The sequence below is a fragment of the Myotis davidii genome, unplaced genomic scaffold, assembly GCF_000327345.1.
Source record: "Myotis davidii unplaced genomic scaffold, ASM32734v1 scaffold46, whole genome shotgun sequence".
Classification (NCBI taxonomy): Eukaryota; Metazoa; Chordata; class Mammalia; order Chiroptera; family Vespertilionidae; genus Myotis; species Myotis davidii.
The window spans coordinates 9,032,946-9,049,666 of record NW_006383006.1 but is presented as its reverse complement, the minus strand read 5'-3'; the positions used below and the strand labels follow the sequence as shown (position 1 = coordinate 9,049,666).

The 16,721-nt window shown below is 36.2% G+C and overlaps 1 protein-coding gene across 3 annotated transcripts in view; it reads left to right on the top strand.

Moving 5' to 3' along the window:
• LOC102761755 (chromosome unknown open reading frame, human C15orf41) overlaps positions 1-16,721 on the top strand; it is a 218,239-nt gene that overhangs the window by 40,315 nt on the left and 161,203 nt on the right. For all 3 annotated transcript variants that reach the window (XM_006778110.1, XM_015557609.1, XM_015557610.1), the window contains 2 exons: positions 10,296-10,341; positions 11,232-11,296. In XM_006778110.1, the coding sequence (XP_006778173.1) occupies positions 10,296-10,341; positions 11,232-11,296 (111 nt within the window). The remainder of the gene's footprint in view (positions 1-10,295; positions 10,342-11,231; positions 11,297-16,721) is intronic.

Sequence of the window (16,721 nt, the reverse complement as noted above, 5' to 3'; positions counted from 1 at the left end):
GGAGGCGAAAAGAAGATGACTGAAGCCAAAGTCTCAAGTGCTTTGAGTTTGAACTTCATTGTATAGGTAATAGACACCTCCCGGGATTTTCAAGCCAACAGGGTAACGTAGTGAGATGTGTATTTTAGAAGTGTTGTTGGTAAATTGGAGATTGGATTAAAGGGTATAGAGATATGAAGCAAGGGAAGTGAATCAGGACACTGTTTAGTAGTAGAGGGAAGTAGGAAAAATGTGAAAAACTTTTGATGGTAGAATTAATGAGACTTGGTGACTTTTTAGATGTTTCAGGTGTGGGGAGTAAAGAATCAAGAATGACTCAGATTTCTAGCTCTAGCAGCTGTGTTTATGGAAATGGTTGCTGTAATGGAGGTTGGGTATAAAACACTCTGGCGGGAAAGGAGGGTGGTGGTAAATTTGTCTTTTGAATACTTATGGTCAAATAGGTGAAAAGTCCCATAAGTACTTACAAAATTGAGACTGTGAATCTGAGTAGAGTTGAGGCTGGAAAAGAAAAAAAAAAAATCTGTGTGTGTGTGTGTGTGTGTGTGTGTGTGTGTTGGAGTTACACAAGTAGTTATTGGGAAAACAACAGGGTGTGCTGTCACCCACATGGACATATAAGGTGAAAAGAAAAGAAGGTTGAGGACACCTCCCTGGGAAATTTCAGGGAAGAGTTCAAGCAGCTAAGGAGAAAGATAAGTGGTTAACAGAGTAGGAGGAGAGATTAGAAAACAGTGCCCTGGAATTCATAAGAGCAAAGATTTTCAAGGAAAGAAGGGTAGTCAAAGGTGCAAAATGTTTGAATGTGTTCAGCTAAGATAAGTCTGTCTTCGGGGTTTGCTGTATAGGATCTATGGAACCAAAGACCTTCAAAGACATTCGGTAATGAAGAGAAATAGTGATGGACAATAGTTTGAAAGGTAGGCAGGTTTTGACTTAGGAAGACAGAAGTGTGTTTGGAAATAAATGAGTAATAGCCGGAGGGAGGAAATAATGGAAGATATACTAGCTAATACTCTATGCAGAGTTGGAAGAAAGTTGAATTTTCACCAGCAAGGGAAAAGTTGTAAATACCTTTACATACAGGATATTGTTATCTGTTAACTTTTCTTGTGCTTTCTCTCTCTGGTACTCAGTGAAATTACTATAAACCTAATATAAAGATCTCTTATAATCTGATTTATTAAACAAAGAAAGAAATCATTGTAGAAAGAACATTTTTCTAAAATGTATTTGCTATTTATATATTGTTGAAGTTAGAGGGATTGCTTTAGAGAAAATGACCAGACATTTGGTCTTGCAAGCAAAATGAAGTGTCTGTCACCCAGGCTTCTTCGTCTTTATCTGATTTTCATTGTGCTAGTTCTTAAAAGTTAATGCCTAAATTTAATTAGAAAGGAGAGAAGTGTAGGTACTTAAGACTAATTAAATCAGAACACTTATGATAGGGCGAGACTCAGAGAGCAGAAAAGACTTAAAGACAAATTTGTCCAACTCCTCTGATTTTTTTCTTATTTTTATTATGAAATGTAGCACACATAGAGAAAAGAATAGAGAATAATGTAATGGACTCTATGAATCCACCTCTGTTTATATTTGCTTCAGATGCTTTTTAAACTTCATAGAAATGAAATATTCAGACACCATTTTACAATCCTTCTCTCCTTCAGATTTTTATTTATTTATTATTTGAAAACACTTTCCCTGATTTCTTTCCTTTTCTCCTTTACTTGAGGTAACCATTGTCTTAAGTTTAGTGCTTATTAGCCTCATATGTTGTTGTTGTTTTTAATATACCCATATATGTACATGAAAGAAAGGTAATTATATTTTGCTGTTTTATACTCTATTTAAGTGGTATCAGATGTATTTAGAATTCTGTAACATGCTTTTATTTGTTTTATTTTTTGGTAAATACTATATTTTTGAAATGTATCCATGTTGATAGCTGTTAGAGTAAGTTCCCTACTTTGTTTCAGAACATATTAACTATTCATGACCTTGCATTCTTAATGGATTTTAAGATAAGTTTATCAGTTTCTACCATAAAACTGTGTTTTAAGTTTCATTGGATTTTTATTAACATTATTGATTGATATATAGAGAATTGACCATTTTATTTATACTATCTTTCCACCCATGATACTTTCTTTCTAAAAATATCTTTACATTTAGTCAGGAACTCTTTTATGCTCTTTAGTAATGTTTTATAATTTTCTTCAAAGGTTTTACACTTTTTGGTGAAATATATTTCTAAGTACTTTATGGTATTTATTATTGTGAATGAGATCTATTTTCTATTCCATTTTCTAATTGAATACTATTAACTTTTAAGAATTATATTTATTTATTTTTATATTACTTTTATTCCAGTTACCTTTCTGATATCTCTTATTAGGTTTTATAGTTTGTAGATGTCACATAATATACAGTCATAAAAGAAAACATGACAGTGTGAATGAGAACCAATAGAAACTGTAGAAATAGAGTCAAAGGAGCTTAGTTATTGGAAGTACTAAACAGAACTTCTATAATTATAGTTTATTGACGATGCTAAAAAAAAAAGATTGAAACATTCTGCAAGGAACTTATTTTAAAAAGAAACAAATAGAAAATCTATAAGTGAAAAATACAGTAACTGAAATTGGGGGGATTTAACTCAATGGATATATTTTATAGCAAAACAGAAATTACTGAAGAGAGAATTACCAAACTGGAAGATAGGTCAGAAGAAAATACCCAGATTGGAACATAGAATAACAGAGAGGTTGAGTGTATTAAGAGAGTGAGGAATAAAGGGTATAGGAGGGAGGGCTAATTGGAGTTTCAGGAGAAGGGGAGCAATGTTTGAAAAACAGTGGTTGAGAGTATTCCTCCAAGTGATGAATGGTATCCAGCTACATGTTTAAGAAGTCCAACAAATTTTATGTGGGTTTTACTAAATACCACAGTATTAAAACTCTAAAAACTAAAACTAAAAACATATTAAAACTAAGTTGAAAAATAAGATACATTGTCATTGAAAAGAGCCAGCATTTGACATCACCAACACATCTGCACTGACAGAATTTTAAAAGAGTTATTCCAAATGCAAGAGTAGAGAAGGAAAGAATGAAGGGCAATGAAATGATACACATGTGGGTAAATCAGAGTGAATAGAAACTGTAAAAACAATGGCAATGTCTTTCAAATTTTAAGATATAGACAGCATTAAAACAACATCAATAATACCCTGTATGTCAGGAGGAGATAACTCTATATAATGTAAAACTTTTGTGTTTTCCCGGTAGCACTTAATTCCCAATTACAAATAAATTTTGATAAATTGAGGAGGCTTATGGTTAGGTAGGAAGAGTGTAAAACATTTAGATTACCAGGAAAATATAATGATAAAGAAGTATTAAATAAATTGAGAAGACAAAAAAAGGAGAGAAAAGGAATGTATAGTGGATAAGACAATTAGCATTTAGTAAGATGACACATTTAAATCTACATATGTCAGTACTTACATTAAATGTACATGATTTAGCTACAGTAATGAAAACATTGTGATACCTGTGCAAAGATAAAACATATAAATTATGGGTCAACAGATTAAAAAATTCCAAAATAGACCCTCAGATATTTTGTTTCCTCAAAGGCACCAAGATAATTAAATGGGCAAATGATGTGTGGTCAGGTGAATATCTGTGTGAAAGTAACAAAAACAATCTGTAACAAACTGCACAAAATTAATTCAAGCTAGATCATAAGCCAAAGTATAAAATCTAACCCTCTTACGTTTCTAGAAGAAAATGTATGAAAATGTCTTTATGATTGTTGGTAAAGATTTCTTAGAAAAGACACACAAAAAGTACCAGTAGTAAACATTAATTGATGTATTGGATTTTCTCAAAATAAAAAACTTCTGCACTTCAAATGGTACCACAAAGAACATGAAAATGCAAACAGAGGACTCAGAGAAACTGTGATGATATTGTACAGCAATGGAAGCTCCCATTTAGCGTTGATGGGAGTTTAAACTTGTTCGTAACATTTTGAAAATTTGTTTGACAGTATATAGTGCAGCTAGACACTTGCATGCAGGATAACCCAGAACTCCACTTCTACATTTATACCTGTCTTTTTCAAATAAGATGTGCACCAAGAGACACATACAGAAATGTTCACAGCAGCAACATTGTCGTTATAGCCAAAGATTGGGTTCAAGGTTTCATCAACAATAGGATAGAATAAATGTGGCATGCACGTGTACAATGGTGTACTATATGGCAATGAAAATGAATTAACTGCACTTAAATGACCATAAGTGACTCTCACAGGCATACTGTTGAGTGAAAGAAGCCAGATTCCAAAGAGCACACACTATGTGGTTTCATTAATGTGAGATTTACAAGCAGGCAAAGCTAACCTATGGAATTTAGGAATACATATCAGGGTGATAAAACAATAAAGAAAAGCAAGAAAGCAGTTAACATTAAGGTCAGATTAATTTGTGAGAGAGAAGGGTGGTGATCAGAAAGAGTTTCTTTTGCGGTGCCAGCAGTATAAGACCAAGTGGTTACATGGTCTTGCTTTATATGTATTCATTCAGCTATATATTTGTTCCCTTTCTTTTAAGTGTCGTATTCATAATAAAAAGTTGAAAAAAGTAATATGTAAAGGTATGGATAAATGTTAAATCGTATAATAAAGATATATTATAAAAAAGTATGTTAAAACACTGCAATTTAACAAAATTTATTTTTGTCTATGGACACATTCACACAATTCTCACACCAGACATGGGTAAAAACTAAGGAAGGCTATACACCATAATGCAAACAGTGAACGTTTTGGGCAAAACCTGTATTACTTTATAACTAGAAAACTATTAAATATCCAATATAACAAAAAGGCAATATGCAAATTGACCCTAATGGCGGAACAACCGGGAATGACCAGTTGCTATGATGGGCACTGACCACGAGGGTCAGACGCTCAACACAGGAGCTGCCCCCTGGTGATCAGTGCGCTCCCACAGGGGGAGCACCACTAAGCCAGAAACCGGCTCATGGCTGGCCAGCACAGTGGTGGTGGTGGCAGCAGCGGCAGGAGCCTCTCCCACCTCTGTGGCAGCACTAAGGATGTCTGACTAATGGCTTAGGCTCGTTCCCCATGGGGAGCAGGCCTAAGCTGTTAGTTGGACATCCCTCGAGGGCTCCCGGGCTGCCAGAGGGCTGTCTGACTGCAAGCTTACTTGCAAGCTCCCAATCCCTGGGAGCAGGCCTTAGATGGCATCTGGACATCCCCTGAGAAGTCCCGGACTGCGCAGGCCAGGCTGAGGGACCCCCCAAGTGCATGAATTTTCATGCACCAGGCCTCTAGTTATATAATAAAATTAACACCTATGGAAGATATTGTCATCTATAGAGATTGATTGGGCTTATACCTGTGCTGTTCAGAGAAGGCTTTAAAGCTGCTTTATATGCAGTAAAGAGCATTTGAGCAAAAGACACATGTGCAGTCACATACTAGTAGAGACACTCCAGGCAATGGTATGTGGCTGTTAACAAAATATATACCTTAGCTGCAGAGAGAATCATAGAAATTTCCCAACAGTTTTTAATCCATGACTGTTTCCTGTAGTCAGAAGTTCCTTTACTGTTCAACACACTAGAAAAGAACAGCATTTTTATGTAGTTAAGTACAGGAAAACTGTAATTTGATTTTTTTTTTTTGAAAAGGGATTATTGTCTAAGACCATGGAATTTGATTAAAATGCTAGACCTCCTGTGGCTTTAATTTTCTATCAAAACCCCAACAATGCTCACCTTTCAGGGTTATTTGGAGTGTAATATAACATGTAAATGCTCAAGTGGGGGTATTAGCACACATGATGTGCAAAACCAATTTCTGGGAACTCTTAGCCAAAGCAAGTTAACGCTGGGGTTAAAAGTTTGGGTTTTGGAATTGGATATGATTTCTAGCTGTACTGCTAATCTTAGCTCTTTAATTGTGTATTTTACTTAATTTTTATTCCTTCATTTCTCCATCTTTAAAATACAGATAATAATAGTACCTATCTTAGAAGGTTGTTGAGGGTAAATAAAGTGCTCAAGTATATAAATCTTGGCTTTTGTTGTAGAGCTGTTTTGCATGTGACTTAGGCTTATCAGCCAAATTAATTAAGTTCCTGGGACAGTAACTACTTTTTTCCGATATACAATATAAGTATACCTTTTAAGACTTTCTCTACTAAACTTAATGCTTTCACCTATATACTAGTAATCATTTATGGAAATATTTGCTATGATTAGGCATAATCTGTATTCTGGATCCTTAATATGAAGTCAGAAATCAGAAAAAAGAATGGAGGAGGGGAAGTATAATAGATAAGTTTTTCCTCTATTTCCTGAATTTAGTTTAACTCTTTTTCCTGTTTTCTCCACAGTAATTTCCCAGATTCTTTCCACTGCACATTGTACGTTCCTGAAAAAAAAAAAAAGTAATTAGTGGTATTCTACCAATTCTTGCTCTTTTATTGAATTCTGTTTTGATTTTGAGTGGGGAACGGCTCTGTGTTTCAAATTTGCATGCAGGTGTGTGTTTGAAGGGTGTGTGTGAGGGAGGGTGGATGTACTTTCATAGCAAACCTTGCTTGACTAGTTCTCTGATTCAGAAGCTACATAGAGCCAGTGTTCCCGTGTGTTCCTTCACACATTTAGAGAGGGTGTTTGTGCCTTGTCATTGTGAAGTTTCCAAGCCTAATGCTTTGTAGAAGTATCCTGACTTATCTCCTTTTAATTGCTTTATTGCTCCCCAAGTCCCAGAAATAATACTCATTTTGCTCAGATAATTTTGAGTGCACTAGAGTGTAGACATTTATGCTTCCTAGATTCTGTAGCAAAAGGAGCTTGAAAATTAAATAACGGTTTTATTTCTTTATGGTTCTTTTCAGAGGTTTGGTACTTGGGAAGAGGAAGGACTTAAAATGTGTGGTATCTTCTTCCTTAAGACTTTACTTGTTTTAAGTCTTCACCTGGGAGCATGATGACTTGCCTTTCATTATGGATGTTGCAACTAAGTGTATGCTGAGTTCTGCTCCTAGTCTGTGCTGCACCCATCCAACCCTCATTTTCTCTAACATCCTTCAGGTTACTGTCTTAGCTGGATGGCTTTGGGGACATGTTGAGTTAAATATTATATGGGGAACTGTGTGTGTGTATGTGTGTGTGTGTTTGCCTTGTTTTTACATACTTGGCATCTGAAGTGTCTTGAATGCAGTGTAAAATGAGGTTAAATAGTACACCGTCAATGTTTAAAATCTGTACAGGAAAATCACACATACCAATTTATGATCACTAGGCATATCAACTTAGTGACACAGTGATAGAGGAACAATTTTAAGGAAGCCAAATATAGTAGCTGCCAGCTAGGAAGAGATCTAAAAGTGTAAAAATGGACAACCCCTTTCATGTATTACCTCCAAAAACATGCCATCCTGATGGAGCACCTCCTTACCAGGACACACAGAAACCTGGGCAGTTTTATTCCTTTGTTTTTGAGGGTTACAACAAATGTATTATTACTCAAAAGAAGTATGGAGCTGGTCAGTTCAATTCGTGGTCTCTTGAGCAGTTCAACAGCGTCCTTCCTCAAGGACCTGGCTCTTTCAGTTTCTGTCCCACCGTCCCCCCATGGGCTTTGTCCTCGCACTTGTTTTCTCATTGCTGCAACATGGCTGCTGCTGCTCCAAAGAGCCATTTGTCACCCCTTGGCGAGGTCTTCCATAGCCATCTAGGGCTCCTCCCAGTTGCTTCTTTCTCAGACATGGGGAGGAACTTCATCTGGGAGGGTAGCATGGGAAAAAAACACGAAGCTGGTTTTTGAAGAAATTTTAATAATATATTGGATATTTGTGCAAATTAAGTGACTATTTTTTACTATGAAAATTTATCTGCTAAGTGACGGATGGTTATATGTTACAAAGCCAGTGCAATCTTGAAATATGTGAAAGTTCAGGGCATGATTTACTTCACCAGATCCCTAAAAAATATATGAATACCTGACAGTGTTTGAACTTGGGGGGGGGGGGAATGTGTGCACACATACTTTGGAAGTTTCTTCTAAGTCAATTCCTGTCCACCTCATTGAATGATTTATTTTGATGTCCTAGTTCCCCATACCCATGGCCTTAGGGCATTGTGGATACTTAGTGAATACTGCTGACTGACTGATTGTGGTATTCAAGATTGACCCTCTCAGAATTAACACATTGGAAGAAACAAGCAAGTAATATACCCTGGAGTCAAGGTCTTAGTTGCACTAAAACTACTTTCCTACTCTTTATATGTGAGGCTGTTCAGAACTCTCTAAGCTTAGCACATACAGAAGCAGAGGCTAGGCTGGCCAACTACTGCAGAGGTCATGCGGTTCTCTGCAGCTATGTCTAGTCCACCAAACCCAAGGCATTTTGGACCCAGGCCTACCTGTCTGTTGTTACCATGTGAAGTAACTCATTTTCTCATTTCAGGTCTAACCAGAGTTTACTCCCAGTGTGCTAAGCTGGGACCGTCTCTCTAATCCTCTTGGCCATCGAGAGAACGGGTTGCTCCCTAGTCTTTGTCCAGGGTTTTAGTTGAATTCTAAGCTGTTTGAAGACATTTTTCTGGCTAAAGACATTATCTCATCTGACCTTACCATTCTGGGCAGCTACAGTTACATTTTTAAAATTTATTCACAATTTTTTCCTCCTCTTTAGTCATTGGTTTCCAACTTGAGCATTACAAGCACATTCTTCCCATCATATTTTTGACACATTGCGACAGATATTCTGCCTACCATAAAAATTTATGTTAACATAAATATGTTTTCCTTTACAATGAGGAGAGGTTCCATTTATTGCACAAAAATATCTAGTGTATTAACATTCAGTGGCTTACAAAGATTTGGGTGTAATTTTACTATTTGTTTTAGAAGGTAGTCGTCAGCAACCCTACTAGGGTTTGTAATTTGCATGCAAAACTCAGGCAAGCCAGGCATAATACGATTTTATATATAAAGGTGACTCTTTCAAAGGTGGTTTCCATTTTTAAAGGGAAATTGAAAAAAATTGGACTATAATGAATTTGTAATTGTATTCGCTAATTCCTCAGTACTTTTGAGTTATTGAAACCATCCTTTAGTAATTACCAGTTTTCCTTAGTAAACATTTATGGTTTTATTTTCAACCCACTTTTTGTAATCTGATAAGAGTGGAAAGCGGTTAGAAGCCAAATCTATGAAGGAATGCAAAAAATGATAAAAAATGAGACGGTGAAAAAAGCAATATGCTGTCATCAGTTTTGTTTTTGTTTTTTACACTCCCCAAATTACCTATGATGAGCTCAAGAGGTTTCATTCTTGAATAGGAAAAAAATTACTTATTCACAGTGCTTTGGCATAATGTAAAAGTCAAATTATTAACCCTGAAATTTGTTCAGATAGCATTTAGCAGGAGAACATTTCAAAGATAATTCATTGTTTTCAAGATATGACAGGTGGCTATATCTACAGAGGGCAATCAAAAAGAGTAGCAATGGGGCATTGGTTGCTTTTTTAGAGAGAAAGATATTCCATTCCATTTTTAAATGTTAACAAATGTGAGAGGAAAAAAACCTCTCACTTGGAAGAATGTTTTCCAGGTTGCTTCACTGGCAGGTGCCTGACATTGCATGGGGTCTAGGTGCAGAAGGCGTATGACAGTCTTTGGGAATGACTCACTCAGGACCTCAGCTTCCTGCCATGAAAACTTCTCTTTTCTAAGCACACCAGTATCAGTGGGAATGTTCCAATGGTCTGTGTTAATTCTCGTGAAGACCAAAGTTTTTCCCCCTGAGTCTGAAATAGCTACAGAAGAGGATACCTGTCTGCTAACAAAACAAATTTCAGAACGTTTCCAACAAATGCTCTGCACATTTCCTATTGTTTGTGGGGCTTAGCCCTCTCGTTTATTACTGGAAATAAACTTAACCTGCTTTTGGTCTGCATGCTACAGATTTGATTTGCAATCATTCTAAAGTTTTAAAAAATATCCACATCATAGGATACTTGACTTTGAGACCGTCACGTTTTCCCCTTTCCCGTTTTCTCTCTCCTTGACCCGGCAGCAGCAAGCCTTTGTCTGAGGTGTTCATCTGGAACAACTTTTCCACACTTGTTTTCATGTTCTGTTAGATTACAGGGCAGCAGGCCTACCTTTGAAGCTCCTTTCTCTTTTGTTTCTTTGCCGTGCACTCCAGTAATTAACTTTGTCCTTCTTTTATTTGTTCCAGTCAATCGCAGGCCACTCTGCTGAGCATCTTCTCCCAGGAGTACCAGGTTAGAAGTTTTCTCCTTTGTGAGGGTTGACAGGTGCCTAATTGAATGATGAATGTCCCTTTATTTCTTTGTAATTGAACTGCCAGCTCTCTGATTGGGTTGGAGGATGTTCTCCTTTCCACATCAAGCACCGCCTGCGTCTCAGTGGAGGCCTGCCAAGCCTACCCATCCATCTGTCTAATAACATCTAGCCTTTGCTTATTTGGTGGACCTGTAATAAATTATGCTAAACCATTATTATTCTGACAATAATAATTTCCCTGTGTTGCGTGGTTCCATGTGCTAAATGTTTGCTGACTTGCACTGTCAGTGCCGCTTTCCATTGCTGACAGAGATGATGATAAATGACCATTGCTGGAGTGGCAGAAGGCAAGAGAGGCAGAAAATGGAGTCATTTATCATGAGATGACAGGTGTCAGTCAAGTGGCAAGTCTCGATGGAATTACTTTTTGTAGTTTTCAAATAAGTTGTTTTTAAGCAATGTTCGTCCTGGTTAAAAATGGCAATTGGATTGTAAAACTAGAGTGCAGAGGACTTAGATGGAATTGAATTGAGGGAAAATTAATACAAAGGTTTTCAAGGGAACAAGTTTTTCTCTACCCTCTGCCACCCTACGCAAACTTATTTAGATTCAATTACTCTGACCCTGTTGGCTTTTACATACATACTGTACCTTGTGGTGCAGTCTGAAGACATCCCAGCCCAGCAATGGAGATTAAAATGCATGGGTTCATGGAGTAGAAGGAAAAATGACCTACCACCACCACCACAATCCCCAGCTGTTATTCAGTTTGCCCTATGTGTTAGATGTTGGGATGAAGAAATATGTCATTTTTGTACTTGAACTTAATATGTGACACAACATAAAAATCTTCTCTGTTTTGTTTCAGAAACATATTAAGAGAACCCATGCCAAACATCATACTTCGGAAGCAATTGAAAGTTATTACCAGAGGTATGACCTGCCTGCCCCACTAGAGGGTATCGTAGTACCTATCAATTGTAATAATAATTATGAATAAATTAGATTACTCAATTAATTTTCTCTATAACATTTGAAAGTGTTTTGTTTTAAGTCTGTTATTTAAGTTTTCAAATATATTTTTGAAGGATTTCTCAAATGCTCTGTTTCATAGATTTAAAAAATATGGTGAGACTGTCTCAATTAAGTGTGTATATATATATACTATGTAGGAAATTGTTAGAATATTTTGAAATCTCAATTGACTACTGGAAACTTATTGTAAGTGCATGGCTTATATAGGTCTCTATGTTCATATATACATATATCTACATGTATGTATGAAAGTTCTCAAACTAATTTTCATTTACTTCTTTAGATCTGCAAGTTGAAAATATATTAAACAATAAGATTGAATTTTGGTGCAGTTGTATTTTGCATCATCAGTTTTGGGTTAGTGATTCCAAGAAGAAAAAAAAAAAGTCATATACTAAGTAAGGACATATAGAGATATATAATAATGTACTACTGTGACATTTTAAAAGGGGTTTTATATTTTAAAATGAAAATATTGAGCATTAAATCAACATCATAGTGTCCATGGGATATTTAGTTTTGGCTTAATTTACTATAAATAGTTTTCACATTCCATTCTAAAAAAACAGAATATTTTAAATAGCTCTTTTTAAAAATTTTATTGGCTTTGTAATATGACAATAATTTATTATGGCAAATGGTAATGGTTTCGTTAGAAATTGTTGGTTTCTTTAATATTTTAAAGGCATATTGGAAAGGAAAACTATTTGAAATATGCTCTTAAATTATTACACTTAAGATCGACAGGTCAACCTTTCTGTAGTACTAATTTTAGATGAATGATTTTTATGCCTGAAAATTTTATGAATGAAATTACTATATAGAGAAAATACTGGTGTCATGCTTTTTAAGAATCAAGAAGTGTTTTTAGAGAGAAAAGTTATTGAAGTTAGAATTTTTAAAAAGTATACACTATGCTGTATATGATAAAATATTCATTCAGTTTTCAGTAGTAGTGTCTGTTAAAGAAAGATATGGGAGCACACACACACTCATACCTACAACTTTTGTGTCTAGGAGGATTCCTCTGTAAACAGATCTTTGCAAAATTTGAATTGATTTACTCAAAAGTCATAATCTCCTTAGTGAAAATAACACTTAAAGTCACAACCCAAGTCATACACATAAAATTAAGACTGGCTCAAAACCTCTGAAGCCAGCAACTGCTTTGGTATTCAGACCCTCCAAAGAAAGACTGAAAAGTTATTTACGTGTGAAAAATACATCCTTTTTTGTAAAAATTGTAGTCTTAGGCCAGCCATGGGCAAACTACAGCCCGCAGGCCGAATCTGGCCCGTTTGAAATGAATAAAACTATTGAAAAAAAAGACCATACCCTTTTATGTAATGATGTTTACTTTGAATTTATATTAGTTCACACAAACACTCCATCCATGCTTTTGTTCCGGCCCTCTGGTCCAGTTTAAGAACCCATTGTGGCCCTTGAGTCAAAAAATTTGCCCACCCCTGTCTTAGGCCATCATTAAAAAGTATGTTGAGATTCTAAAGCCTTTGTTAACTGAAGTGAAGGAACATGGAGTGTTTCCTAGGAATTTGGGGATCCACCATGAGGCGGTGGGTCTGCCCTCTGATATTCTGCCTTCTCGTTGTAAAAAGGCTGTTTCAATAGATGGTTTCCAAGATCTCTAAGAGCTGCCTTCTAAAATAGTAGTTTCATTAAGAAGTATACTTAATTATTAAACTATGAACATACTTTATTGGATTATCTGTGTAGTTTAGGCCAGAAATAAAAGTATTTCCTTTTTGAATGGTTACTCAAAGAACAGTTGAGTGGGTAATAATGAGAATACAGAAATGTGTTTGTATTCCTTCACATTTATTGAAATGTGAGAATCTCAGTGATTTCGAGGAGACACAAAATCTGAAACAAAAACATGAAATCAGGCTGCAGTAGACAGACCAATAGGAAAGCAGTCTAACTAGCTTCTCCCTTTCCCATGCTGCTCCCTGACTGTCTGCCCTGCACTGTGCTTGGAGGCAGGCCGTGTTGTGACCCCTCAGATGGATTGACCTTACAGGCCTTGGTTCTAAACGTGCAGGTCTAATGGCCCTGTGTTCTCTAAGGTAAACTGGCCTTGAAAGATTTTTGTTTTCCAACTGATTAGGAGAAAGGCAAATTGTACTCTATCAAAACATAGTTTAGCGGTTTGATGATGTTAACCATTTCTTTAGAATTTTTACTTTTATAAAAGCAATACTCACTTATTGTGAAAATTAAGCACATTTTTGATGATTTAAAAAAGGAATGAATGATAGGCCATAATTGTGGCACCCAAAGATAATAGCCATGGTGGTATTTTTTATTCTAGTCTTTTTTACCTAGATGAAGTCATACTATATATGTGATTGTGAATCCTGAATTTTACACCTGGAAAATGTATATGACATAATATTACTTTGTAGAAAGCTTTTTGTAAACATATTATTGATTGCATTACTTCATCATATGAAAGTATCATAATTTATTGAATTATTCCTCTGTTGAACATACATGTTTCCAATGCTCTGATATTATAAATAATACTATGATAAACATTTGATGCATAGATCTTTGTATTTTGGATTAGTTTCTTAATATTTCTATATCTGTAATTACTGGTGCAAGCAACAAGCATTTAAAGGTTTTATTATATGTTGCCAAATTATTGTCTAGAAAGGTTGCAATGGTTTCCTGGTAGCAATTTTAGAGAATTCCTGAGTCTGCACATTCTTGCTAGCATTGGAAGGATCACAATTCAGAATTCAAAGTCTGTATTTAAAACTTCATAATCTACAATGCGATTCCATCATGGTTAACTGAGAAACTTCACAGTATCCCAGTGTCAGTAGAAAATGTTTTCTCAGACTTTTGAATTATTGATGAAATGTCTTCTTTTCTTCAGGTTGTGTATGTATAGTCACAGCTTGAGTGTTTATTTTGAAAAACAATTCTATTCTTTCCCACTGTACTAATGGCATTTTATTTCCAAGCGAGAAACATGCTTGACAAAATGTGTGCGCACACACAGACACACTCACAAATTGGTCAGAAATGCAAGTCCCCATCAATAGGGAAGTTGAGAAATATTCTCTTTCATTGCATCCTTACTCCCACCACACACTGTCTGTGTGCCAGCTTTATTAGCTGTATTTATTCATTAGTTAATAGGTTTTTTACATTTCACCATTATAGCTATGAAAATTTTAAAGACCAAATAACTTTGCCTTATATTTAAAATTTTATATAGTATTTTAATCTTAGATGCTAAGATACCTTTCATACTCAAAAACATAAAATGGACCTTCTCTGAAGCTCTTTTCAGGATGGTGTCACCCACAAGATATTTACGTGTTAGTCCTCCTGTGGCAAAGCTAAAGGGTGACAGACATCTTCTGTGCAATGTCGTTTTTATTTGCAAATAGGCATTAGGAAGGTAGCGCAGGTCACCTGGAGGTAGTGTTCAGGATCACATCCTTATATGCCAAGTGTAATTCAGACCTTTGCTACAGATCTGTTGGATGAAGGTTCAGCATTCATTTGTGCAGCCCTGCCCCAAGGTGCTTGCAGTCTAGTTGGAGAGAGAAAGAAGCCATGTGAAAAGCCTGTGGTGTAAGTTAAATGGGATGCTTTGAGGATGAAGAGAAGAGTAGCATTAGGAATATCTGACTAGGTTCTCACTGAATATTTTCTGTATTTAGCATGCCGCTTTGATTGCATATCTAAAATATGCATAAACATGATCTGTCACTTTATGTGGGAGACAATTAAAGTTCTCAGAAAGGACAAATAAAACTTCAGATTAATTTTGACATCTTTTCCCTAGCACTTTCTGAAGTGTTACAGGATATAGTTGGGAAATAGATTGGGGAATAAATACATTCGGAAGCAGTGCTACCCTTTTAAGCATATGAAGGCACCTCAGTAGACCCTGGCTGATCAGGATTCCATTGCAAAACTTCACAACCTGCCAGCTAAAAGAGCCCAGATAGTGTTCATCAGCACCCTGGGCTTTGGTTTCTCCACCTGACCAACTGGGAAGCTTTATTAAGCTTGTAATTAGAAATTTCCACTATATTAAATATGAACATACATTGAATATCCTATAGACTGTATCAATAGAGTTATGATTGTTTGACCATCTCGTGTTACTTTAAACTTAATAGAAATGTTCCATTGGTCATTCCCAGGATAATGATTGATGCAGTGTTTACATGAAACCATGTAATTTGGACTCAAAGCAACAATTCTCTAGCAGAGGCAGTGGTCTGGGGTCCAGCTCCTCTCTTGTTATTTCCAGTCTCCTCTCACAAGCTCTGCTCTGGTCACACTAGAGCCTTTCCTGGTCTTTGAACAACCCCAGCACATTCCCAACATGTGCACATACTGTTCTCTTGCTGGGCACAGGCTTCCTCCCATGGCTCGCCACCTTCCTTCTTGCAGGTCTCTGCTCAGTGTCACTGCCTTCGAGATGGGCTTTCTGGCCCACCCACCTAAGTAGTGTTTATCATTTTGTTGTAGTGTATGTCATTATACTACGTACTTATGTCTCTGTATTTTCATTGTCTCTCCACTGGAATGTAATCCATGTGATGCCAGGAGCCATGGGAGTTTTGTGCCCTGCTGTTGCTTCATAACCTAGAATAGGCCCGACACATGTGTAGTTAGCTCTCAATCTTTGTGGGATAAATGAATGTTGAGTAGAAAGTTACAAAGATATTCTGGTATCAGTACAGGCTTAACGACTCTGACCCAGAATCTGAACCCTTAATGAATGTGCACTTTGGGTGGTTATGGCACACGTTGAGCTGGTCTTCTCGGCTGAACTGATCGGCCACAGCCTGTCAGTACAGTGGAATGTTGTAAGCTGATGGGAGGTTCCTAGCTGACCTGTTTCCCCGAAACCATTCTTGAAACCATACGTGCCTCCCTGCCCTTGATTCTGAAAGTACTTATTTCCCAGTTATATTCCTAAACTGTTTATTCAAGAAAGGCTTCGACATATTTAAAAATGGACTTGTTAGAATTGCTTTGAAGTTGTAATGATCCTGACACTCTCCCAACCTTGAAAAATATGCTTTTTTCCCCACTTGGTTTATAGAAAAATTATACATCTTTATAAGCATTCTTGTGAAATAATGTAACTTAATATCTGCTTCTAGCATTTTTTGTAAAATCTCATCTGTTGACTTCGATTTTTACTATCAAACAAGTATTCACTTAAACAGTACACTATACAGAAAATGTCCATATTTAATTGTATTTTCTTGCCCAATGTGGCTGTAAAAATCATTTAATTTAGAAAAGAATATATATATATGTGTAT